This window comes from Prunus mume, linkage group LG3 (assembly GCF_029339155.1).
Source record: "Prunus mume cultivar Tortuosa linkage group LG3, ASM2933915v1, whole genome shotgun sequence".
Lineage (NCBI taxonomy): Eukaryota > Viridiplantae > Streptophyta > Magnoliopsida > Rosales > Rosaceae > Prunus > Prunus mume.
Genome location: NC_142700.1, coordinates 26,383,018 through 26,408,980, shown reverse-complemented (window position 1 = coordinate 26,408,980; position 25,963 = coordinate 26,383,018). Strand labels below are relative to the sequence as shown.

Genomic DNA, 25,963 nt, shown 5'->3' with positions numbered 1-25,963 from the left:
TGAGTTAACATACTAAATCAAGGAGATTTATTTCCTAAGTTAATTAGGTGATTTACTTCCTTATTTCATATATTGACACATCCTTGTATAATTATAAGATATTTTCCTAATTAAATACTGTATATATTTCCTTGTAAAGCACCCTTGTAAACTCATATATATACCTCCTTATGAAGAAGAATACAATCAATCTAAAGTATTCAAACCATATTCATAATTTAGCAAGGTATTAGAGCAATTGATCCTAGGTCGTCTCTAAGCCCTCAAATCATATTCTCAAATTCAAATCCAAACCCTAAATCAAATTCCTTACCTCTAAAATCAAATCCTCTTATCAAACTCCTTAAACACATATCTCTCAAATCAAATTCCTCAAATCAACTCATTTACCACAAACACACACTTATATCCAATCTTCCTTCCGCTACGACATTAGGCCCCCCTTCAATTCTCTCCTTCCTTGTAGACTCACAGAAGCATGCGGTCAATCGTACTAAACAGGCTACATAGGTTCTACTTTCCATATGTCCTCTCCAAAGCACACATGGATTATTGATTCGGGTGCTATGGATCACATGACATTTAATCTTGGCAAACTTATCACTCATAAACGCAGTCAGTGGGGTCTAATGTTAATGGAAGCCCCTCCTTTGTGGTTGGGGAGGGCTCTCTATCTCTCTCTAACTTCATCAATCTTGATTCTGTACTAGTTGTTCCATCCTTGGACCATAACTCAATTTCATGTCAAAATCCAAGTTCTTTGTTATGACAATAGCGAAGAATTTCTTAATCATGATCTCAACAAATTCTTACACTGTCATGGCATCATACATCAATGTTCATGTCCATATACTCCCTAACAAAATGGGGTGATTGAGTAAAGGAACCGACATTTACTGGAAGTCATTCGTGCCTCTCTATTTGGTGCCAACATGCCTCGATATTTTTGGGGCGAGACCATCGTCTCTGCAGCATACCTTATCAATAGGATTCCCTCAAGTATCTTGAATTTCCAAAGTCCTCTTCAAACACTTCACCATATCTAAATACCTCCCACCCCAAAACCTGAACCACGAATTTTTGGTTGTGTTGTATTCATACACTTACATGATCACCAACGAAACAAATTGGATCATCGAGCAAAAAAAAGTGTTTTCATTGGCTATGCCCCTCATCGGAAAGACTACCGATGTTATCACCCTCCAAGTCAGAAGGATACCTCCCTGGATGTAGTGTTCCGAGAACAAGACATATATTTTTCAAAAGCACATGAGGAGAATCTCAAACCAAACACCCCGAAATTTATGGATTTTTTCACAGTGGATGCATCTCAAAGTCTTAGTGACCGGTCGCTTTTCTCACAAGACACATCGGCTCACTTATTCGTACACTGGATGTGTCTCTATGGTTGCCCGCACCTTTGGATTTACACATCCTACGCATTTGCTTCAAAACGACCGGTCTCTAGAGCCACACTACCAGTCTCCTCCTTGCTGCCAAAATCAAGAGGAGACAGTTGATCCATTTTATGAGATTTTGTTAGCTCCAAACCCGTCTTCAGCTCTAGAACAATATCAATCACCTGTTGAGGATATGATTCAAGTAACTTCTCCTCCTGAAAGTAATAACACTAATGAAATATATCATAATTGTAATAACCCAAACCCAAAATTAATATTTAATTATTAATTTATTTGAGAAAAAGACAAAAATATCCCTAGAATATTTTATTAGTTTAAAAGTTGACTTTTTGACCGGGAAGGAATTTGGGGATTTTAGTTGTACCGTTGCGTAGAGCGCGACGAAACGAGTTCGTAGACATGTAGTGGACTCAAATCGGAATTGTAACGAAGGAGTTACGATCAAAAGAAGTTCAGTGGCATAACCGTAAATATTTCGAAGATCAGATTTTATAAACCCAGATTTTTCTGGTTTTAGGAGGGGGACGAGCCGACTTTGGGAGCTGTTTTCTCTCAGCTCCGACCTCCGATTCAGGCAAGACCAGTGCCAGACGAACCAACAAACTTTCCTCTTCCAACTTCAACCCTTCGCCGCCTCTATCTGCCGCCATAGTCACCGGAAACAGCCGCGAAACATGCGGTGTTCGACAGTTTTTTCGTAAACTTTCGCCGGCTCGTTCTCCGTCATCCGGCCACCATTTCCGGTGATCCAGGTATGAAAACTCATCTATTTCTCGAGACCTAGCTGCTGGTTGGGTAGGATTTCAGAAATTTCTAGCGTAGATAACTCGATCTTGGATCCAAAGTTTAGCCGAATTTCGGGTTGAGATTCCGACCACTTCCGGCCAGTTTTTGGGGTAGGTCCAAGAACAAAAGTGGCTCCAAATAGGGTGTTTTACCTAGGATAGGAGTCTTGAGCCGAGATGTTGAGATTTTCTGGCGAAAGCGTTATCGCTTTAGGCACCACGCTGCCAGTGCGTGGCGAAGATGGGGACCACATCAGTCCTAGAATGATCTCCTAGTCCTCACGAGCGCGTAGGATTTTGCGGATCTTAATTCGGATATCGTTTGAACCCCGAACGGATCTCGCCATCGTGCGATTTCCGGGTTCAATACGTTTGAACCGTTGGATCGTAGTTAATTCCGGTATGTTAATCTAGACTTTCCAGATCGTATCGTATTTGTGGATCGTAAGCGAGTCGGATACTCGAATGGTCAGCCCTAGGCGATTTTCGATTGATTCAGTCGAGAGCAGAGAAAAGAACTACGTGTGGCTTGATCCTCGATAAAGTGCGTGGCGCCTACGATTATTAGGCGCAGCCACGAGTTAGGGCTCGGGGTTTATGTTATTGTTTTCGAGGTATTTTCGTCTTTACGATCCACGATACAGTGTCGATTTAAAACGGATTCGGCCCGGATTTCAAAGTGGAATTTGGGTTGGGTCGTTTCAATAATGATTTGATTTCAGAAAGCATAAAGGATATAGATACCCTTATATACTAACTTCCAAAAAGGAAGACCATGGTAAACCTTGAGTACAATATGAAGCAAATCTTAAAGCCAAAGGAAAATACCCCATCAATAATTATATATCTCTAAACAGATTATCAGAGTCACATGTATACTTTGTGAAGTAGTTGGCCGATACATCTGTCCCAAATAGTGTGAATGAAGCATTAGCAAACTCAAAATGGAAAGAAGCCATGAATGAAGAAATGCGAACTCTCGAGAAGAATGCCACATGGGAGCTCGTGCCTTTACCTCATGGAAAGAAGACAATGGGATGCAGGTGGATCTATAATGTGAAACTCAAAGTAGATGGATCCATTGAAAGATATAAAGCCAAATTGTTGGTAAATGGGTATACACAAAGGTATGGGGTGGACTACCAGGAGACCTTTGCCCCAAAAGTCAAAATCAACACTACCAGAGTCCTACTGTCTCTAGCAGCAAATCTAGATTGGCCACTATATTAGTTCGACATTAAAAATGTCTTCTTACATTGAGACTTGGAAGAACATGTATACTTACCATCAGGATGTAATTTAGCCCCTCACAAGAAAAATAAAGTTTGCAAACTCAGAAAGTCATTATATGAGTTAAAATAATCTCCCATGGCATGTTTGGAAGATTTACTAAGTCCATGAAGAATTTTGGATACACTCAAAGTAATTCTGACCACACCCTATTCTTGAAGTGTGATGGAGGAAAAATCACTGCATTAATTATTTATGTGGATGACATGGTCGTAAATGGGAACGACATAGGAATTTGAGAAGGATTTAGGTGCTCTGAAATACTTCATCAGAATTGAAGTAGTAATATCAAAAATTGGTATTTTTCTGTCTCAAAGAGTATGTGATGGATCTACTCATTGAAATAGAAATGCTAGGATGTAAGCCTGCTGACACTCCCATTAAGATGAATCACAAGTTGTATAAAGACACAGACCGTTTGCTAACCAATAAGGAACAATACCGGCGCCTTTTTGGAAGGTTGATATATTCGGCATACACAAGACTAGATATTGTGTATGTTGTGAGTGTGGTTAGTCAGTTTATGCATTCACCCATTGTTTCTCTTAGGAATGCAGTTGATCAGATATTAAGATACTTAAAGTTAGCCCCTGGAAAGGGATTAATGTTCTCAAAGAATGGAAATCTTGAAGTTGTTGGATATACAGATGCTGATTGGGCTGGTTTCATTATAGATAGATGCTCTACATCGGGTTACTTTACATTCGTTGGAGGTAACCTAGTCACTTGGTGAAGTAAAAAAATACAATGTGGTTGCTTGGTCTATTGCAGAAACAGAGTATCAAGGTATGGCTCAAGGAGTTTATGAATTAATGTAGATCAGATGACTCTTGATAGAATTGGGTTTTAAACGAGAGAAGCCCATGCAGTTACACTGTGATAATAAGTCAACAATCAATATTGCCCATAATCTAGTTCAACATGATTGAACAAAACATGTTGAGGTGGATAGACATTTTATCAAAGAAAAAATTGAGAACAATATCATCTGCCTACCCTTTGTAAAATCAGAAGATCAGTTAGCGGATGTTTTGACAAATGATGTCTGTAGACGAGTGTTTTATGACTCACTTACCAAGTTGGGCACAGGTGACATGTATGCTCCAACTTGAGGAGGAGTGTTTGACTTGAGTTAACCTACTAAATCAAGGAGATTTATTTCTTAAGTTAATTAGGTGATTTACTTCCTTATTTCATATAGTTGACACATCCTTGTATAATTGTATCTATTTCCTTGTAAAGCACCCTTGTAAACTCCAATATATACCTCCTTGTGGAGAATAATACAATTAACCTAAAGTATTCAAACCATATTCATATTTTAGCACTAAGGTCCTCATAGATTTTTATCAACTGAGCCTTCTTTACATTTTGCAAAGTACATTGTAGAGAATAATTTGAGATTCTTACACTACAAAATTGTTCCTAACATCTACAAAGTGGAAAGAAAAAAAAAAACAAAATAGGAGGAATTTAATTTCTTATAGCCCTAACACAACCTCTGGTCATTATGAATTAGTTTCATAGCCATCCAGTAACAGTACATGGTTCAAAATTTAGGATAGGTCTAGGATTCGTATCAATATACGATATGTAGTCTCCACATCAGATAATTAATTATTTGATGTGCCTCTTGAGTAGGTTACTATATATATGAAATTTAAGAGAAGATATACCTGAAGCAAAATAAGAGAAGATATCTGAACAATTTTGGCAAGATGAATGAAAGACTACTATTCAATACAGATCCGTTGTGTACAAATATATGGTAGGTATATACCTACCATCATATGTACGTAAATAGTATCCACATTGGATAATAAATTGAATGGTTGTCTCATTATTAAGGTACTACAGATGGCTAAGTTCATAAAAGCTATTTACGTGTCCCTTCCTTCTAGGTTAGGGTTTTAGAAAGAATCTATGGCGGCTACTAGGGTTTGCATACTATATTGGATTGCGGCGCACAGTGACTAAAAAGAAGAGCTTCGTAGTCTACGAGTGAGAGGGAAGGCACGGCTAGGAGGCTTTAGACTTGGTGTCTTTGTGATTCTGTAGTCGGCAGTCGGTGTTTGGACATGGCAAATGAGATGACTCTGGCAATCTCTGATGCTGAAGTTCGAGGTTGTTGGAATTGAGGAACTCGAGCAAAGGTGATCGATTCCTTCTGGTGGGGAAACTTCTTACGTCCAAATTGATTCATAAGGAGTCGTTTATATGTACCGTGAAGAAGATTTGGCACACCAAGGAGGTTTTTACGGCGGTCCAACTTGATGATTCTTTGTGGTTTTTGTTCTCTTTCAAAACTGATTTGGATCGGTGGAAGGTTCTGCAATGGTCACCCTGGACTTTTGATAGGGCGGTGCTGCAGTTAACAGGTTTGATGGAAGTGTCGACCCCTTGTTGATTTCATTGGAATTCCAAAAAATTTGGATTTGGGTTCGACATATTCCTCCCATATTTTTGACACCAGCAATGGGGGAAAGATTAAGAAATTTTTTTGGTAACTTTGTTCAAGTGGACCGTGGCTTAAACGAGGACTGCTTGGGGAGTTTTCTAAGAATTTGAGTGGGGCTAAAGATCTTTGAACCATTTAAGCGTTGCATAATGCTGCGTCTGTCTGTTCTATGGAAGATTAGACTTTGTTGGGTCAAATTGTGTATTGCGAGACAATACAGGAGGTGGACAATGATGATGAAAGATGTGTTTAGCATTTGTACTGCAAATGGTTTACAAGGGAAGGCTTATGGGCTAGGAAGGAGTACCTCAACTCAAAATCCTCTTCGAGTCCCACGCAATCAAATTATTGGTGTTGTGAGGCCAAGCCCAGACAACATACAAGAGTCGCTAGACGTTAGGACTAGTGTAAACATAGACCTTGCGTCAGAAGTCTCACCAATATAGCAAAATATCAAGAAATAATGAGTGATGGTTGCCCCTAATGCGACGGATATTATGAACTGGCTTTCATGACGTGCCAATCATGGTTGCCTATTCCTTGTTGGGGGAGAAAAGTGGAGGGCACCATGGTTGAAAAAATAGTGTGATTTAGGAGGCGAAACTCAAGTTATCAATTCACATGGGCATCCATCTCTGGAAGGAAAATGTACAAAAGGAGAAGTATGGGTTTCATAGTGGGCAATGCTCGACCTCGAGGAAGTCAAATCAAGGGAGTTCTTAATAAGCAATAGGGAGTTGTAGAATCTACAGTTACTACCAGCCCAGCTGGAAAATCCGTGATGGGTCTCGATTTATGGGCCCATCACAAGAAATGACGATCCTAGTGTGGAATGTTAGTGGTTTACGTAATCCATGAGCTCTGAGATTTTTGCTCAGAGAGAAAAAGCCCCGTTTAATTTTCTTAATGGAGACAAAGAAGATTGAATGTCAAATGGAATTGGTGCTCCGAAAGTTGGGTTTCTCAAGAGGTTTTTGTAATGGAATGGCATGAGGTTTAGTTTTGTTGTGGCAACACAATGTCCAAGGTCACTATCAGGTCCTTTTCACAAGGTCATATTGATGCAATAATGGGGGGATTGGTGAATACCACTTTCTGTTTTACTGGCTTCTATGGTAACATAAAGACAAATTTGTGCAAATATTCCTGGGACTTGTTGCAGCGTATTGTAGGGGATGTTGTTGGACCTTGGTTGGTGGGGGAAGATTTTAATGAAATTTTAACTGCCAGTGAGTATAAATGGAGGAGATTTAGACCTATGTCACAACTGCGTGATTTTGGGGCTGCTGTTGAGGACTGTGGGCTTTTGTCACTCTAGTTCAAAGGTTATAAGTTTACTTGGAACAATAGACGGCATGGTGACGTTAATATACAACTCTGTTTAGATAGGCTGTTGGAAAATGTAGATATGATGTAGCATGCCTGAAGATATTCACTTTGCATGTAAACTCTCATGTGTTGGATCATCTACCTTTGCTTACATGTTTTATCCCCCAAACCAGACAATGATGGGTGAAACGATTCTTTTTTGAGGAGATGTGGATAAATTAAAGGCCTGTCAATCTTCCCTTCAAAATTGGAATAGAGAAACAGTGGGTAATATTTTTGGCAAAGATTAAGCGGTTACAGAGTCAGTTGGATTCAACACTGGGAAGAGAATCAAACTCAGCCACATTACAAATTCAATGGGCCTCAAAAGTGAAATTGATACTTTGATGGAGCACGAGGAACTTTTATGGCGACATCGGTCAAGGGTCTCTTGGCTCAAATTTGGAGACAAAAACACAAGATACTTTCATGAGCAAGCTAAGTATCGAGGTAGATAAAATAGACTAAAGGGGACTTTCAATGAGCAGGGGTAGTGGTGTACATCTCGTGAGGATGTTGGCTCCATCTTCTGCAAGTATTTTCAAACTTTGTTCACGTCAAATGGTAGTAATTCTTATGGTGAAATTTTAGAGGCTGTAAGGACTGTGGTTTCTTGAGAGCAGCAGAGGCAACTTTGTTTCTTTTCACAAGGGAAGAAATTGAGTCCACTCTAGGTCAGATGTTCTCGAAAAAATATATGGGGATTGATGGGATACCGGCATTGTTTTATATAAAAAAATACTGGGATTTGATGGGAGATGAGGTGGTGGCTTTATGCCTCAATGTTTTAAATGGTGGGGCTAGTTTTAAAGACATCAATCACACTCTGATTACACTTATACCAAACGTATTTCAATCGACAAGAGTTACAGAGTTCCACCTAATTAGTCTGTGCTCTGTGCTGTATAAAATTATCTCCAAATCAATGGTTAACATAATGAAGTTTTTGCTGCCGGTGATAATCTTGAAGTTTCAAAGTGCTTTTGTTCCATCTAGATTGATTACAAATAATATTATTGCTGCATTTGAGAGCATTCATGCTATCAAGAGTCGGGGTCGAAGTAAATTGAAGAAGACGGTTTTGAAACTTGATATGTCAAAAGCATATGACCGAGTTGAGTGGGGCTTCCTACAGGCGATGCTTAACAAATTGGGTTTTCTCGAAAGATGGGTGGCTTTGATAATGGATTGTGTACCATTCCTTTTGTTTTTATTCCTTCTAATGTCTGGGGTCCTTCACCCGTCTCTACTACTTCTGGCTTTATATGGTTTGTCATGTTTGTGGATGATTGTAATTGCATGGGACTGTCTTTTATTGATGAATTGGACCAGACGGAGGAGACCGGCCTTAACGGCTCTCTGCATCGCCATGGGGATCATTGTGTGGAACTGTTAAGGAATAAGGAGTGCTTTGACAGTTTCGAGTCTTAAGGAGCAAGTGAGGCTCCAAATTCCTGACATAGTGATTCTCCTTTAAGCAAAAAATAGGAGTAACTGTTATGTGTATTTGAAACGACAATTAGGAATGGAGTATATGCATGTTGTATTAGAAATATGCAATAAAGCCAAACCTGTGATGTTACTTTCTGGATATTTCTCCATTACTAATAGGAAAGATCATTGTTTTCAAACATCATATTTGGTCTATTATCATAATAGTAAAACCACAAGTCCTCGGAATATGAAATCGTATGAGACCTACACAATGAGATTGGATATAAGGATGTCTCTCATACTTCCACATCATTTCCTAAACGTTCCCGGTTGTAGGATTATCAATTGGGCATTAATCATTGACAAAGGCTAGTATAGGACAAAGGCTGGTACATACTATATCTGCTCAATTGGGAGAATGATTAGTCTCAAATCATTACGTGTAGGTGCTTAAAGGGACAAGTACACTAAACACGATCAAACCACAAGTTATAGGATGGAAGTCTTATTCACACATCAAACTAGAACTCATAAGTTGCAATAGTGCAAACTAGTCCTCAGACCTAAGACATCATAGTTGCCTCGTGGACAAGTTGTTTGTCTTTAATATATTTATACGACCATTGAAAGAAAAATTAACTCAAAGGTGATTTTCAGGATTCTCTACAAGCTCACACAGGCAAGTGAATGTACAAGAAGGGATCTCTGCTCTTAGTAAGGAGAGAGAAATGCTCCAAAGATATAATTCATAAATCTTTGCAAAGTATTGGATATGATTAGAAAATAAGTTTCGAAACATAACCAATGTAATCATATAAGTGGATATTAGGGTTTCGACAGAAGTATCCATACCTTGATAAAACGAATTAGGAGCACTATAATAGAGACGAACTCAATTGCACGTCAATTCCAACTTGAATAAGTTCTTCACCTTTTCTGAGTAGCTTGGGTAGCCGTGACATGCTACTCGGCATCAACCATGGCTTGTGGAAGTCCTATAAGATTCAATTATGCCTTCACTAACAGGAAGAATTAAATGAGATTTAATTCACAATCAACTTAGATGAGTTGAGACAACCCACTACCTCACTAAAAGGAACCTATGGATCGGACACCAAAAAATGTATTTAGAGGAACAAATGAAGAAGAAACTTGAGAAACAAATGAAGAAGATAAGAGGTTGAAAGTCTATGGTCAAAGTCAATGGTAAAAGGCAACGGTCAAAGTTAGAGTCAACATGTTTGACCAAAATGGTTGACTAAGTCAAACTATTTGCACTAAGGATATGACTTAATGGTTAAGTCACAAATTATAATTAAAATGTTAATTGTGAAGTTAGTTTGACGGTTGGACTCGATTTGGGCTTTAAAGGCATTTTGGGCCAAAGGGCAAACTAGCCCAGGGACTCAATGGGCCTAGGAGCAAGTGTTGTATGACAATACAAGTTAAATTAGCCCAATAGAGAGCCCATAGACCCATTTGGCTGTCCATATTGGTGGGGAGATTTCCTCACCTATGTGTTGGCTTTATAAGCCACATTTTAGACCATTTCTCTTTAGGATTTGAGCCTCCTAAGAGATTGGGTTGTGGTGTTTAGAAAAGGGAGAAATCCTCTCCAAAACCTTTGCTAAAATCGATCACCAAGAGAAGGACTCTAGCTTCTCCACTCTATTGGTTGTATCCTTCTTCATCCTCTAAAAATTTGGTATGGCGAACTAGAGGTAGGGGTGTAAGTTGGATTGGAAAATCCGATTCCGGTCCGAAAATTTCCAAAACAATCCTACTCCGATAATTCCAATATTTGAAAAAGCCAAATCCGATATTTCCAATAAATTCCGAAAATTCTTATCCGAAAAATTTCGAAGTTCTTTGACATTATGATCCGATATTTCCAATTTTTTTCCTATATAATTCCGAGTTTCTAAGCATTATTTATAGTGTATAGTAGGCCTGTAAATAAAGCCTAGGCCCGACGGGCTAGCCTTAACCCGACCCGATTTTTTTAATTATGTCCTTACTCTGCCCAAAGTAATGGGTGGGCTTGGCCTGACCCGAGGTCTAATGGGTTGGACTTGGGCTATATTTTTAAGCCTTATAAAAACCCGGCCCAACCTGATTATAATGAAAGTCATTGTCGGCCATCTATATTATTTTAATTCTTTGGTCCATAATCTGACATCTATATTTGATCTTAACAAATTGAACCCCATCATCACTCATAAAAAAGAGGCAATCACAATCCTAATATCTAGGTTGCTTTACGAATTTTTGTTGGAAAAGTACAACCATTACGAAAATAGCAAAGCATATTTTTGTGTGGATTAATTTGCTTAAAATATTAAAACTTATGCGCAGCTACAGAGGTCTTGGAACTTGGGAGACCATGTTATCCTCACATTGATGTCCCTCCCAAACGTCTCCATTTTTTATTTTTTATTTACACAAAATATGTCATTTCATTCGATGAGGCTCGAGAACAGCTCGTTAGGCTCGAAAATTAGCTCGAATATTGTAGGCCTATGGGTAGGGCCTGAGCTTAACTTATTTAATATGAGCCCAGCTCGGCCCATTTAATTTTTAAGCCCGACGAAGCTCGTGATGAGATGAGGCCTGGGCTCACTTCTGGTCCGGCCCGGCCCATTTTACAGGCCTAGTGTATAGGTATTAGTATATAATTTTAAGACTATATTTTTTATCGTTTTAAACTATACTTCGTGTATGTATGTATTTTTTATTATATAAATATAGTTGTATTCTATGTATATATGTATGTATTTTTTAAAATTTTAAAATATCTTCATTTAAACTTTTAATTATAAAATCATTTATACATGAAATATCATATATAAGATAAGTAAATTCATTGGAGTACCTCGGAGACAAGGTTTAGTTCAGAATCTAAAACTCTTTACACATATATATAACATGTAGGACAAACTACTTTGATTAAGAATGAAAGCACCATATTCTTTGAAAGAATAAGTAATCTTCAAATCAATATTTTTTCCATTCAAAATTGCAAGATGTATTTTATGAAGGTGAATTAAGGCACCAAATTAGAAAACAATTTCAGAAAATAAAGATAGTGAAAATATGTATGGTAGATATTCTACAAAATAATTACCCAAATCAAATATTATAAGCAATATTATAATTTGAGGCTTAATTGCTACAGTAAACATTGAAACATTGGTCAATTCTCACTTTACCCCTTGGAAGTTAAAGTGACCCACTTTGCCCCCTTTACCAAGGTTTGATGTTTCACAGTGCCCCCTACCGTCAATTCCATCCAAAAATCTGTTAAGTTTGATGACGTGGCAGGGGTGTTGTAGTAATTTTGTGCACCTAAGTTTTTTATTCATAAATTTGAGTGGGTAATGTGTCAAAGTGGAGCCCACCTCCATCATGGATAAAAAAATTAATAAAAAATTAATTACTTTTAAAAATTAAAATACAAACATAAAATTTAAAACTTAAAAAAATTGATATCTCTCTCTCTCTCTCTCTCATATCTTAAACTAACCTTCTTGATACACAGTGATCTGGCCAACACCAGAACCCCCAAGAACCATTTTCCCAAAATAGTTCACAAGATTGCAAGCTGAGAGAATATCAACAGTGAAGGGATTATCCTGTCAAAGAACAACTGTAGCAAACACATTTCAATATATACATGAATGTACCAAAGAGGGGCTCTTTGCTATTTTTCTGGGAATAACAAAAATGTTGTTTCCAAAATAACTCTATTCTTCTAGATGGAGATAATTGGCAGCCCAACTCTCTCTCTCTCTCTCTCTCTCTCTCTCTCTCTCTCTCTCTCTCTCTCTCTCTCTCTCTTCGTTGTTTTGGGATGGGAAGCATGAAACTTGAAAGCTGATTAATGGGTATGGGGTTGGCGTTGTGTGGGAGTGGGGTAGAAAAAACAGAGGGAGGGTTGTTGTTTTGATTTTTGCCAAGGGGTGGGTTTTGGGTTACGCTTAGGAGATAACAGGGAAGGGGCGATGGGTTTTAGGTTCTGCACGGGAGGGTGGTGGAGGAATAGGTTCTGGTTCTGCAGGAGGGATGGGTTGCAGTGGGGTGATGGCTTTCCAAGTTCTGCATAGGGAGAAAGGTGGGTTGCAGGTTGGGGGAGCTTTGGGTTTGTGTGTGGGGGTTACAAGGACAGAGAAGGAAGAGGAGGACTTGGTTCGATTGGGGAGAAGGGATGGGTTGGGGTTTTTTTTTTTTTTTGTTGCCCCTTCTAAAATCTATTTTATTTTAATGTTTTTTAAGTAATTAAAAAACCTATGTGCACAAAATTACTAAAAAACCCTGCCACGTCATCAAACTTAACGGATTTTTGGATGGAGTTAACGGTAGGGGCAATGTGGAACATCAAACCTTGGTCAAGGGGACAAAGTGGGTCACTTTAACTTTCAAGGGGTAAAGTGAGAAGACCAATGTTTCAAGGGGCACTGTAGCATTTAAGCCTAATTTTAATGGTATATAACTTATAATTATAATTATAATGATATAAATAAACAACATAAGTAATATTATAAGAACAAAAAACGATGTACTACTTATCATTTTCTCTAGAAATGATTTTTTTTTAGGCTTATTTACACCAATGCCCCCTGAAATTACAGTCAAATCTCACATTGCCCCCTCAAACTTAAAGTAGCCCACTTATCCCACTTGATTGTGGTTTGGTGACTCATTTTGCCCCATGCTGTCAACTCCATTCAAAAGTCTGTTCACTTTGATGACGTGACAAGGGTATTTTTGTAATTTCATACACATAAATCATTACACCAATTGAGTGAGTGACATGGCAACTGGAGCCCACCTCCACATCAATAAACATATAATTAAATATTCAAATAATTAAAAATAAATCAGAAAAAACCCTACCCAACACCCAATCACTCCCTTAGAAGCCACAATCCTTGCCTCCCATCCATGCCCATCCCCTCCCCTCCCTAGCCGCACCAACCCTCACCCACTCTATCATCATTTGATCTCTCATCTCTTTGCCAAGAAGAAGCAGAGCAAAAGCAAAACAAAATTATAGTAGAGATCAATTCATTATTTGATCTCTCATCTCTGTGTGTGTTTTTGACCATTTCTTTCGCACAACAATTACACAAACACATGACCACAGACTCTAAATTTGAATATAGTTGCAAAGAAAGTTCCTGCAATACCATTTAAGTGGGGAAAAGAAATCAAAATTTTCACTATCTTCATCATCTCTATGTGTAGAGTAAGTGTATTGTGAAGAGTAGTCATCAAATGATAAATCCTCAAAATAGTTTTAAATGTAATTGTTAACATGTCACCCTTATGGATCTGAGATTGGTTGACGTTGTCTATAAGCAAAATCATTTGAAGATTGGGTCTTAGATTCTTTCCATGAGCCCCTTGATTCCATCCTAAAAGGAAAGGTCAAAGACTCACATTCTCATGTGAAAATCTGATTCTTGCAAAAACAATTCAAAACAAAACAATATAAATGTACATATTTTAGTATATTATCACAAAAACATAAGCAACATGGTGGTTAAGGCGTTGGAGGAGTGAAATGGCAGGGGTTTGAATCCCTTTTGCTTGTGTTTTTTTTCATTACATCAATATTTTCGATATTATAGCGATATTTTGACAAAATATTGCTGAAGTGTGAGTGAAATTATCGAAATCAATATTTTCCGATATTATCGATATTTTAGACTATGATTAGACCCAAAAGTTAAAAGCTGAGAAAAATATAGTTGCAAAGAAAGTTTAGGATTAAAAACAGATCACAGAAGCATCCTTGTAAAAACAAATTTCGAAGTCCATTTTCTCACATCTTCCTTCACTCTTCTTAGAATTCAAATAGAAAATACAAACATAAACACAGCTTTAAGAGCGTAAATACTGTAACTTGGGAGAGCTCCCCTTCATCCAACACTCGGGGTTTCAAATGACGTAAGCATTTTTCCCACTCCTCAAACACACCTACAAACAGATATAAACCCAAAATAGGGTTTCACTGAGTTCAATTGGAAGAAATCCAGTTGGAGAAAAATTCTAAGAATACTCAAGAATCGGTTGATTTGAAATCTCCATCATGGAAAAATATATGCCTTTCATTTTATGTTTCCATCTCTTCTTATTAATTTTGATTTTGATTTTAAGTTCTAGGTTATTGTTTCCCTCTCTTCGGTCGGGGCGGCCAACAAAAGGAACTTTTGGTCCTTCTTTTGGATGTGGGGCATGCCACCACCAAGCCCTGAATTTGGGCTTGAATGGAATGTGAATAGATGGATGTGTTGCGCTTATAACTTTTGACCAAACGATTGATCGGCCAAGGAAGGAACCTCCTCTTGGCCTAGATTCTTTCACTTCCTTGGGCTCGAGGATGGTCAGGTTTCGTACGCTTGAGCCTGGACCTTTCTACCAGAACAACACTTCTTGTTCAAGAATAGCATTGAAATCATCTATGAGACGTACCTTGAGGTTACTGAGAAAGGTATTGGGACCCTAACAGAGAGCTTTATGGATGTTGTTCAGTCTAGCCAATAAGTGAGCTTTTTTATGCTTGAGATGTCCAAAAACCCTAGAGTTCCAAATGTGGTATATTATGATTATAGAAAGCTCTATCTAATTTAGCCCAGATCCTACTGTCAATATCTTGGTTATTATGCCAAGATAGGTACCCAAGTTCTCAGTTAAAGGAGAGCCATGTATAGAACTTACCTCTGGAGAAGTCTCCTTGCACACATTTGGGGAGCAGTAAATAGATGATTTGTTGTAGTTGACAGTCTGCCGAGAAGCTATACCCAAGCAGGACTTCAACACCTTGGCTTGCTTAGAGCTAACTTTAGAGAAAATAATTAAGTCGTCAGTGAAGAAAATATGAGAAACAACAGGCCTAGACTTGGGAGGACCTGGTAGCTCACAGTAGAGATGCAACTCATGATTAACTTGATGATATTAGCAGGCAGACCTACTTCACCCATAACATAAGCAATAAATCTCCAATTAAGCCTATCATAAGCTTTGGGTAGATCAATCTTCCAAGCAAGGAACCCTTTTCTGCCTTTAGAAAGTCTAAACTTGTGCATAAGTTCTTGGGAAATAAGAATTTCATCAACAATTTGCTTGCCTAAGACAAAGCTAACTGGGTTGGGGCTGATTAAAGTAGGAAGGATATGCCTTAATCTAGCAACCAAGATTTTAGAGATAACCTTGTACAAGGTACGATAGAGGCTAATGGGCCTAAGCTGCCCCATAGTCTGAGGACTATTCACTTTGGGAACCAGAGTAATCGAAGTAGAGTTGAGCCTCTGAGGAACACTATAATCTTGAAAAGCTTTAGAAACTAGCTCAAAGATATCATTAGCACATGTTTTCCATTGGTTTTGATAAAAACAGGCAGGGAAACGATCCACTCTAGGGGCTTTAAGGCCACCAATATTGAAGAGGCTGTCTTTGACCTCACTAAACTCAACATTCTTGCTCAGAGAGTATAGATCAACAACATTAAATTGAGGAAAAAAATTAGGGAGAGCCACATCATCAAGACTAGCAGAGTTACGAGAGAACAAACTTGAAAAGAACTGTACAACTAGAGCTTTAATACCATTAGCATCTCCACACCCAAATTCCCGTCATCTTTTAACCTCTCAATTTTATTTCTTCTTCTTTCAATCAAAGGAGTCATATGGAATAATTTTGTATTTCTATCGCCCTCCTGCAACCACTTGATCGTGGACGTTTGCTACTAGAACAAAGCTTCTTGTTCAAGAATAGCATTGAAATCATCAATGAGAGCTTCTTGTTCAATAATATATTATTGAAATCACCTATAATTAGAACTGGTACTTGCCAAATCTGATTCTGTAAATGCCTCATAGGATACTGATAAACCCAACAAATAATATAAGAAGATTGAATCCAAGTCCAACATCTTTCCTCTTTTAATCCATTGAATCCAAGTAGTAGAAAAATACAAACTTTTGTAAACATAGAAATAAATTATGTTAATTAATCCTATCATAAGTTCTTTTTTTTTTTGGTAAACTCCATCATCATAAGCTTTTTTTCATATCTAATTTAATAGCCATATGAGAATTTTTAAAATTACTTTTAGGGAAAGTGGATAAAGTTTTATGGCCAAATAGAATATTATAAAAATGTAAATGATTATACGCCAACATTTTCTTTTACTTTTATTTATAAAAAAAATAATAATAATAGTATGGAAACCATGGGATCTTGGTGCTTTAAGAGCCCCAATTTATTGAACAGCTAAATCAATTTCTTGACGTGTAAAAAGATATGTCAAATAAAAATTATCTTATTCCAAAATATGAGTAACATATTGTAAGGAAGGAACATATTAATTTCATTGAGACTGGAAAATGTCAAGCTGAAAACGAAATTGATATTCTTGGATAAAAAGGAGGAGGATCCAATTTTGCCCGCACTCCAGAGTTTTTTGATTACCATGCCAAGTGAAGAAATTAAGACCCTTTACTTTAGTAGGAAGCTCTCCTCTCGAAGACCATTATTTGTTGATGCTTATTTCAGGAGGTCAACTTAGGTCGATGTGGATTGTCTTCAGTAGTGGAGAAGGTATGGACCTTCGGTATGTGCATGAGGGTTTGGGCAAGCGATAAATGTAAAGAAGATAAGATATATGTGGTTCACCCTTAATGAATGGGCTACGTTCACGAAGAAGTATGTTATCATTATGATAATGTACGATTACATTTGTACATGGGGTTGGACCCAAAACAAAGACAACAAGTGAGATGCCCAAGTCAGTCCTGGGATCCACAAGAGAGAGTCCCTATCCCAAGGATCTAGCTCTGAGACCCGGATCCTCTTCTAAGTGGAGAGAAGTCCCCCTTTCACATGGATACTATTCCCTATTTATAAGGAGGTGAAAGTGGGAGGTTTGTGTAGAATTTCGATGTGGGACTTTGTGCAAGTCGCCGTGATGGTGACACGTGTCCTGGAGATTAGATTCGGCAGTTTGAGAGATTCGGCAGGGAGCTTCGGCAGTGCTTGGCACCTCGGAAGAGTGTCTTCCTTCGGCAGGGGAGAATGCGTGTCTGCCTTGGTGCTAGTCGTTTTGAGGCTGGATATGCTCGGTTGATTATGGTGTAAACATTATTATTAATAAATTGTTGAAACCAACAAGATAGAAGCACCACCAATACGTTAAGTATGCGCCAAAATGTTGTTAAAGTTGCCAATAAGTAAAACTGCCAAATGCCAATTAATCTGATTAGAAAGTAGAGGCCAAAGTTGAGGAAACTGATTAACCCAACAAACTAGATAAGAAACAGATAAGTCTTTTGGTTATATAAAACGTGCATGTAATAGAAGCACAGATTGACTAACACTAGGAGATATTACATACTTGTTGGTTATAATAAAAAAGATCTAAACTTCCTTTCTAAATTAAGAGTTTCAACATATCAAAAAACATTACAAACACACCATATTGTTTTTAAGTATTTAACATACGCCCCCCCACACAACACGATTCCAGATTGCCTGCTTGATCAATGCAGCAAATATATCTGCAAATTCATCAGGCTCGTCAATACAATCGGATCGAACCAGCGTCAGTCCTTCATTTTCGTCATCTACACCAATATACCTATCGGTGACGACCAACAAGTCAAATTCATCCTCAGGCACATCTCCAGGCCAAACAAGGGTCGCCATCTTCCCAATGAATCCTTCTTTTCCAAAGCTTTCCACCCATTTCTGTCATATATCATAAATAACAACTAGAGAACATTAGAGTCCGTATAGTGAAGATAGTAATAAACTAAAGTGGTCATAAATTCAAAAAATTATTCCTTATCTTGTCTCTAGCAATTTCTTCTTTCACGAAGCTATAATTCATCACAATCAGATCATAATGAAACCCCTGCCCGATTGAGTCAATTACATCGCCTAGACTTTCCTTATCCATTATGTCCAATTCCATTTTAAACGGTTCCATTTCATCCTTCAATTCTCCGCAAAGCATGGCATCCTTCAAACATGTCAAATCTAACTCGTCCAGAGAAACAACTGCTACTGAGATCTCAGGCTGCCTAATACTCGACTTTAAGAACAACTTTATCTGCAAATAGAAAAACCAGAGAAAGTGACAAAATGTAATGAAATAGTTTAAGTGAAAGTGATTAACTATTACTGCACTGAAAAAGCATAAGAAAGTGACACAGAGTTTAGGTATTGACCTACAAAGTGTTCAAGCACTATCGCATAAGGTAAATTTGTACCTCATCCAGCTTTTTCCATCCCAAGAGAGGCTCATCCTCATTTGTAGCCAAAACATAGAGCTCGTCATTCTTCTGCAATGCAACATATTAAATGAGATATACAAGTGTTCCTGGAATTTCTACATAAAGAAAAGAATGAAGATAAAAGTGTTGTGTTTTAATATCAGCTTTTATCACCCATTATTGACTGACCTTACACATGGAATTAAAGTATCCATTCCAATAGAAAACACACAATCCATGCTCCTCTTTGGAAAGGGCCTCTAGCAGTTCAACGTATCCATACCGGGTGAACTTTGCAGCTGTGCACTTCTTCTCAATCATTTTCTCTAAATACAATTGGAAATTAGAGAAACATTTGTATATCAAAATACTTTTAAACAATAACTAAATGCATGAGACGTAACAAGTTTACAAATGAACTACAAACAAAATCCCACTCTCATATAGTATTAGTACTCACTTTCTTCTGGAGAAACGAGAGTGCTTTCGGCCAAAGGCACTTGTGCAGCCTTTTGTAACACCTCAAGTTCTTGGCGGTCCCCTTTTTTTTCCTTTCCAGTTTCAAAGATGCTTGAATTTGACCCATTTGTATGGCCACCCTAGTTAAGATTAAGGTACATCAATTATGTCATCATGTAATCAACATCTGTGTTATGAGAGGTCAAACAAACAGTACGCTTAAAAATGCAGGAATTCTACTTTATTGATGCTATGTGAGGTGAGAGAAATAAATGTACAAACCTCGGGTGGAGGAACTTTCCAAGCATGGAATATGGGAATCCTTAAGAGCTTGAAAATTTCATGCTCCTCGAAAATGTCAAATTCGTGTATCCTGCAGCCATTATGTTACAATTGAAAATCAAAATAATAAATGTTCAGTTAAAAATTAAAAATAAACGAAAACAACCTCCTGAAGTTTAAATTGACATCAATCTGAGTAGCAAGTCGAGGGATTAGCGTCACAGCATCATCGATTCTCTGTTGTTGATGCTACTGCTGTCCACCATTATTCTAAAATGGAAAAAAGAATTCTCAACTTCAACTTACACAAAGAAAGATATGTAAGATGACTTATGTGAGTTAGCCTAATCACGTGTTATGATTATCATAAAGGTCTCAAAGTACTTTTTTTTTTTGCACAGAATACCTATCAAAATACTTATACACAAACACCCATTGAAATACAAATTTTGTATGCAAATTCTTAAGACCTTTAGATCTTTGGTGTTGTATGGTTTTCCTGTAGAGATGTGATATGAAGTGCAAGCATATGTGGTTTGATTTTTGTTTCATGCATTTATTTTTCTTGAGTGAAACACTTAACTCATATTTTGAGTGCTTTCTTTATGAGTGACATTTCGGGTGAGATTTGGAGTTGAATCTTTATTTTGCATATACCTATCTGGGTTGAGTGAGTTGTATTGGTATTGACTATTTCACACACTACACGTGAGAATGTTATATGCAGTTTTGTTAACTCCTAAATCATGCTTAGAATTTATAAGCTGGTTATTTGATTCTTTAGAATTATATATACATTGGGCAATTCCGTTGAGACTAAAGGAATGGTTCCCACTTGATACTGAATCAAATTGCTGTGCAAATTCTTTCTTCAGAGTTGGAGGAAGAGCATCTATATTACAGTTTAGTGACTAGTTGCTAGAAGATACTTATGTCCAAAGATTGCAGTATTTCTCATAAATATAGTTGTCAAAAGTAAGAAATGGTGGAACAATCTTAACCTTATTGAAGCTCGAGTTCCCTGGTTGGGGTCAAAATAAGGACCCATCTAGCTGGCACTCGCTTGGGTGAAACAACAATCTGTCCAAAGTTGGTAACATAAAGGCAGTCGCCTGGGAAAAAATGACAACAAACGCATTAACTGATTGAGCCAAAATAGAAAGATCAACTATGTTATGAACTAAAACAATTTTGATCCAACTACAACCAATAACGTAATCACTAACATCACTTGTTAAAGTTATATAGTACAAAGAAATCTTAACAAACTAATTTACCTTTCTGGAACCAAAAATGACGCTCCTACAAATATCATGTCTGGCCAAGGCTAATGGTATGCATGAAACGAAATTCCCTCTAATGTTGCAAAAAGGTGCGACAAATTCAACTTCATGAATGAATTTGCATGAAACCACATTCCTTCCAATGGAGCAAAAAGGTGCGACAAATTCAACTTCATGAATGAATTTGCATGAAACGACATTTCCTCCAATGGAGCAAAAAATGGATGATTATTGTCATCGGCAACATTAGGAGGATAACCATCATCACCTTCCTCTTTGTCTTCATGTTGCTTATAATTTTCCAAAATAATCAACAACCAACAATATTTAATAATCTCTTAGGACACTGGTCTACTAAGATATATTGTGCTCTATCTCGGGTTCCATAAAGCAACTGGGATCTCCATTACTTAGGATACTTATAGCACATTTGATAACAACATAGGTCTCCAGCCTCAAATTCAACCATACATGTACAATATCATGGCTTTCTACAAAACTTTAGTTTACAGAAGTATTAGGAGTTCGAAAGAAATAAACGGATATCCTACAAGTAGTGGCGTGTGTTGTACAGAATACTCGATGTGGACTGATGAATCTAGTTGAGCTATAGCCTGGGGGGCATAAAACAAGAAATTGTGAGTGGACACAAATAAAGTTTATAACATAAATTATATCTGAACATACTAACCCCACCGTTTTAAAAAACGATGTCAACGATGTAATAAAATCCATCTTTATCCATATGCCAATCGATACTAGAAACCTTTATATTCTTAAGACATATATTTACACAAACATGCATCACATCAAGATATGTACCAGGGAAAACAATCCAACTTGGGAATTGTTTATTCTCAACCACATGCATGCATCATACAAGTGGCTAGGGATGAGCAGTCCAGCCGGGGGACTATTGCTCCTTAGCACACACGCGAGACTTGCATCGCACATGCGGTTGATCCAGTCATACGCGTAGACTAACATCCTAACACACCTCCCAAAAAGTATATGTGTGCCATGATGGGTCCCAAAGACCAATTATAATTCTTTTCCATAATTTCATCATCCTTCTCATAACAAACCAGGGAAAGGTACAACACATGATATGTAGTCACACGAAACGACATTCCCTCCAATAGAGCAAAAAGGCGCAACAAATTCAATTTCATGAAAGAATTTGTATGAAACAACATTCCCTCCAATGGAGCAAAAAATGGATGATTATTGTCATGGGCAACATTAGGAGGAGAACCATCATCACCTTCCTCTTTGTCTTTAGGCTGTTTATAATTTTCCAAAATAATCAACGACCAACAATATTTAATAATCTCTTAGGACACTGGGCTACTAAGATATATTGTGGCTCTATCTTGGGTTGCATAAAGTAATTGGGATCTCCTGTACTTAGGATACTTAAAGCTTATTTCATAACAATTTCATTTGAGTCTTCAGATTTCATTCACTTTTTTGGAAATCTAAAAATGTTTCAAAATCATGCCATATTTTGAAATCTATCTAACATGCATCACACTCCATCAATAACTATTAAACTTATGGACATAACACTACCCGCTTAGGTGCCCCTTGACCCTGGCCATCCCCATGGACGTCGAACCCAGATGGTTGACATGTTCTATAATTTTTTGTCAAGATGGATATACAATAATTGAAAAAAAAAATTAAGTGGAAACAAGAAGAAAAAAAATCGTTAGTGGTATAAAATTCTAAACCTGAATTGGAGTAGACTTATTACAGTCCAACTTATCGCAAGCTGGAAGCAATGTCTTATTATTATTGCCATTAGGAGGATCATTTTCATCATTCTCACCTTGCTCCTAGTCTTTTTCCTCATCAGATTATGGATGTTGATAGTCTTCCTAAACAAATCCACAACAACCAATGGTATTTACTATTCTTTAATACTTTTTTAGTTGATTGAATTAAAGAAAATCAAATAACATTCAATACTCAAATAAAGAGAAACTAATAGAGATGGTCAAGTAGTTACTTTTTGGTCGGATTCGAATTCTATTCTAATACCGTCGTCTTCTTCATCAACACCATTAATGGTGTGAGATTGGTTCTTGCTGCAGGGCTTTGGTGATTTTGAAATCAATAGAGGTGGTGCTTCCATAGGCATGTTCTTAGGAGACTATTTCATAGTAAGATGCAAAGTCCCATGAGGATTGAAAATTACCATCATCGAGACCTTGTTCTTCATCCGAATATTCTTCATCGCTTGGGACTTCAAATACGAAACTTGGAGTCATTGGAATAAAGATCAACCCCAACTTCAATATATATATATATATGAACTAATTGTTAGCTTCCAATTACAACATTGTTCAACACAAAGTAAAAGGTAAGCAAAAGTCTCAAGGATTATCTAAAATGAGCCATGGAGGAAATGTTTACTTCAGAGACTTATGATCCTCACACTGTGTAAGTCATTGGTCAAGAAACCACCCCCTAGACATGAGGGAGATGTCAGCTCAAGTTGCTGCAATCATTAGACTCGAAGACAAAGAACTTGCTCTGTCAAAGGGCACCGTCGTAACAGTTTCAGCACCAAAGCACTTGCATGAGATGAACTGAGGGCCAAGGGCAATCTTTCAAAGGGAGGTTTCCACAACCATACCAGAACCAATTCTCCCCCAACAAACTTACTGTTAGTATGGTCAAGATTTTCCATAAGAACAAGACAAAAATGTATTTTATGAACGCCTCCAACATTAATCACCAGAGAAACGAAAACGAAACAAAGCTTGTGCACACCATAATGACTTTGGCTACGCCACTAACGACAGTTGGAATCTTTGATATCAAGTTAAAGCGATACTGAAAAGGTATGCTTTCATGATATTAGACCCAACTAGAGGCTTTGGTGATCTTGAAATCAACAGAGGTGGTGATTCCATGGGCGTGTTCTTGGGAGACTATTTCATAGTAAGATGCAAAGTCCCATAAGGATTGAAAATTGCCATCATTGAGACCTTGTTCTTCATCTAAATACTCTTCATCCCTTGGGGCTTCAAATACGAGTCATTGGAATAAAGATTAACCTCAACTTCTATATATATACCAACTAATTGTTAGCTTCCAATTACAATATTGTTCAGCAAAAAGTAAAAGGCAAGCGAAAGTCTCAAGGATTATCTGAAGCGAGTCACAGAGGAAATGTTTACTTTAGAGACTTATGATTCTCACACTACGTGAGTCCTTAGTCAAGAAACCACTGGTAGACATGATGGAAGTGCTAGCTCGAGCTGTTCCAATCATTAGACTCAAAGACAAAGAACTTACTTTATCAAAGCGCATCGTCGCAACAATTTCAACCGAGGGCCAAGGGCAAACTTTCCAAAGGGAGGTTTCAACAACCACGCCATGACCAATTCTCTCCCAACCAAACTTACTGTTAATTTCGCCAAGCTTTTCCATAAGAACAAGAGAAAATGTATTTTTTGAATGCCTCCGACACTACGCAAACTGAGAAACAAGAACAGAAGCAAAACTTGAGCACACCATAATGACTTTGGCTATGTCACCAATGACGATCAAAATCTCTAATATGAAGTTGAAGTGATATTGAAAAAAGGTATGCTTTTGTAATATTGGACCCAACTAGAGGATAAGCAGAATGAAAGAACCCAACTGATCCAATGACCAGCAACATCGCCACTAAAGATGGATTATTGAAAATCAATGATATCTACAGTCAGCCTCAATTGCTAGATGGTCCGCTAGTTCAAGCCCGAGCCGAGAAAAGATAAGCTGAAAAGGTAAGACATATGTGCAGAATTACCTTAGCACCAGAATCACCCAAGTCATTAGAGAAGGTCGGGATCCTCTCATTTACACAACGAGACCTCCAAGAAACCCAATTTCCCCACAAGAATGCAAATGTCATAACTCTTCAAATTGCAAATTCAAGAGTTAAGAAGGTCACGATTAACAATGGAAGCAGCGTTGAGGTAATGTTTTGGAATACCTTTAGAAGAATGAAGTTGGACGATAATGGGAATAGGCCCAACCCTACACTACTCTACGCATTTGAGGGTACCAAGGTGCGAGCAATTGGAGATGTGACCTTACATTTCGCAACCACAGGGAAGACCCTTTTTGTGACTTTCGTGGTGATTGAAGCTCCGAGTGCCTACAATGTGATCATAAGGAGAGACTGCATCTATAGAATGGATTAGGAAGCATCAACTACGTGCCAAGTGATGAGGTGTTTAACTAGCAATGGTCATGGTACTGTAGACATAAGAAGGGATCAACTTGAAACCAAAATATGTTTAGCGACCGACCTCAAGAATAAGGTTGAAACGCAACAGCAACCGAGTTAACAATTATAGCAATTAACAGAGGATCCATGAGCAGAACAAGGTTCCCTCTTATATGATTCCAAAAGAGAGCATCTTGTTGAATTATTGAGGAATAATACTGATGTGTTCATATGGTCACATTTGGATATACTGGGAATTGATCCTAGTGTTGGGTGCCACCACCTACATTTGGATCCTAACCATCCACCACACCAGCAAAGACAAATGAGGTTTGCATATCATTAGTAACGACGTGTTCGCATGGTCACATTCAGGGTTGATCTTTTCATGAGTCCCCCAATCTTAACTATATCAATGCTTGGAGAAACTTTGTATATGTACCTCGCCATAATCGAAGTGGCAATGAGCGAAGCATTATTCCAAGAGGAAAACTACCTCCAATAGCCTAGTTTTTAATGTAAGCATAGCCTGATTGACATTGCAAAGTGATACACCAGGCAGAAAAATTGGTCTTAGCCCCGGTAGTAGCTAAGAGGATGTTTCAACAATATTTTGAGGCTCATACCATTACAATGCTCACAAACCAACCCATTAAAGCAATCTTATCAAAGCCAAATCTG

The 25,963-nt window shown here is 37.8% G+C and overlaps 1 protein-coding gene across 1 annotated transcript; it reads left to right on the top strand.

The window, feature by feature from the left end:
- Positions 1 to 24,845: 24,845 nt before the first annotated feature.
- Positions 24,846 to 25,256, top strand: LOC148919256 (uncharacterized). The gene has a single exon (XM_089048826.1). The coding sequence runs from the start codon at positions 24,846 to 24,848 to the stop codon at positions 25,254 to 25,256; it is 411 nt and encodes a 136-aa protein (XP_088904952.1).
- Positions 25,257 to 25,963: the final 707 nt, after the last annotated feature.

Excerpts from the sequence above, each read along its gene's own strand:
- LOC148919256 (XM_089048826.1), top strand. The coding sequence starts at position 24,846 with ATGTGCAGAATTACCTTAGCACCAGAATCACCCAAGTCATTAGAGAAG.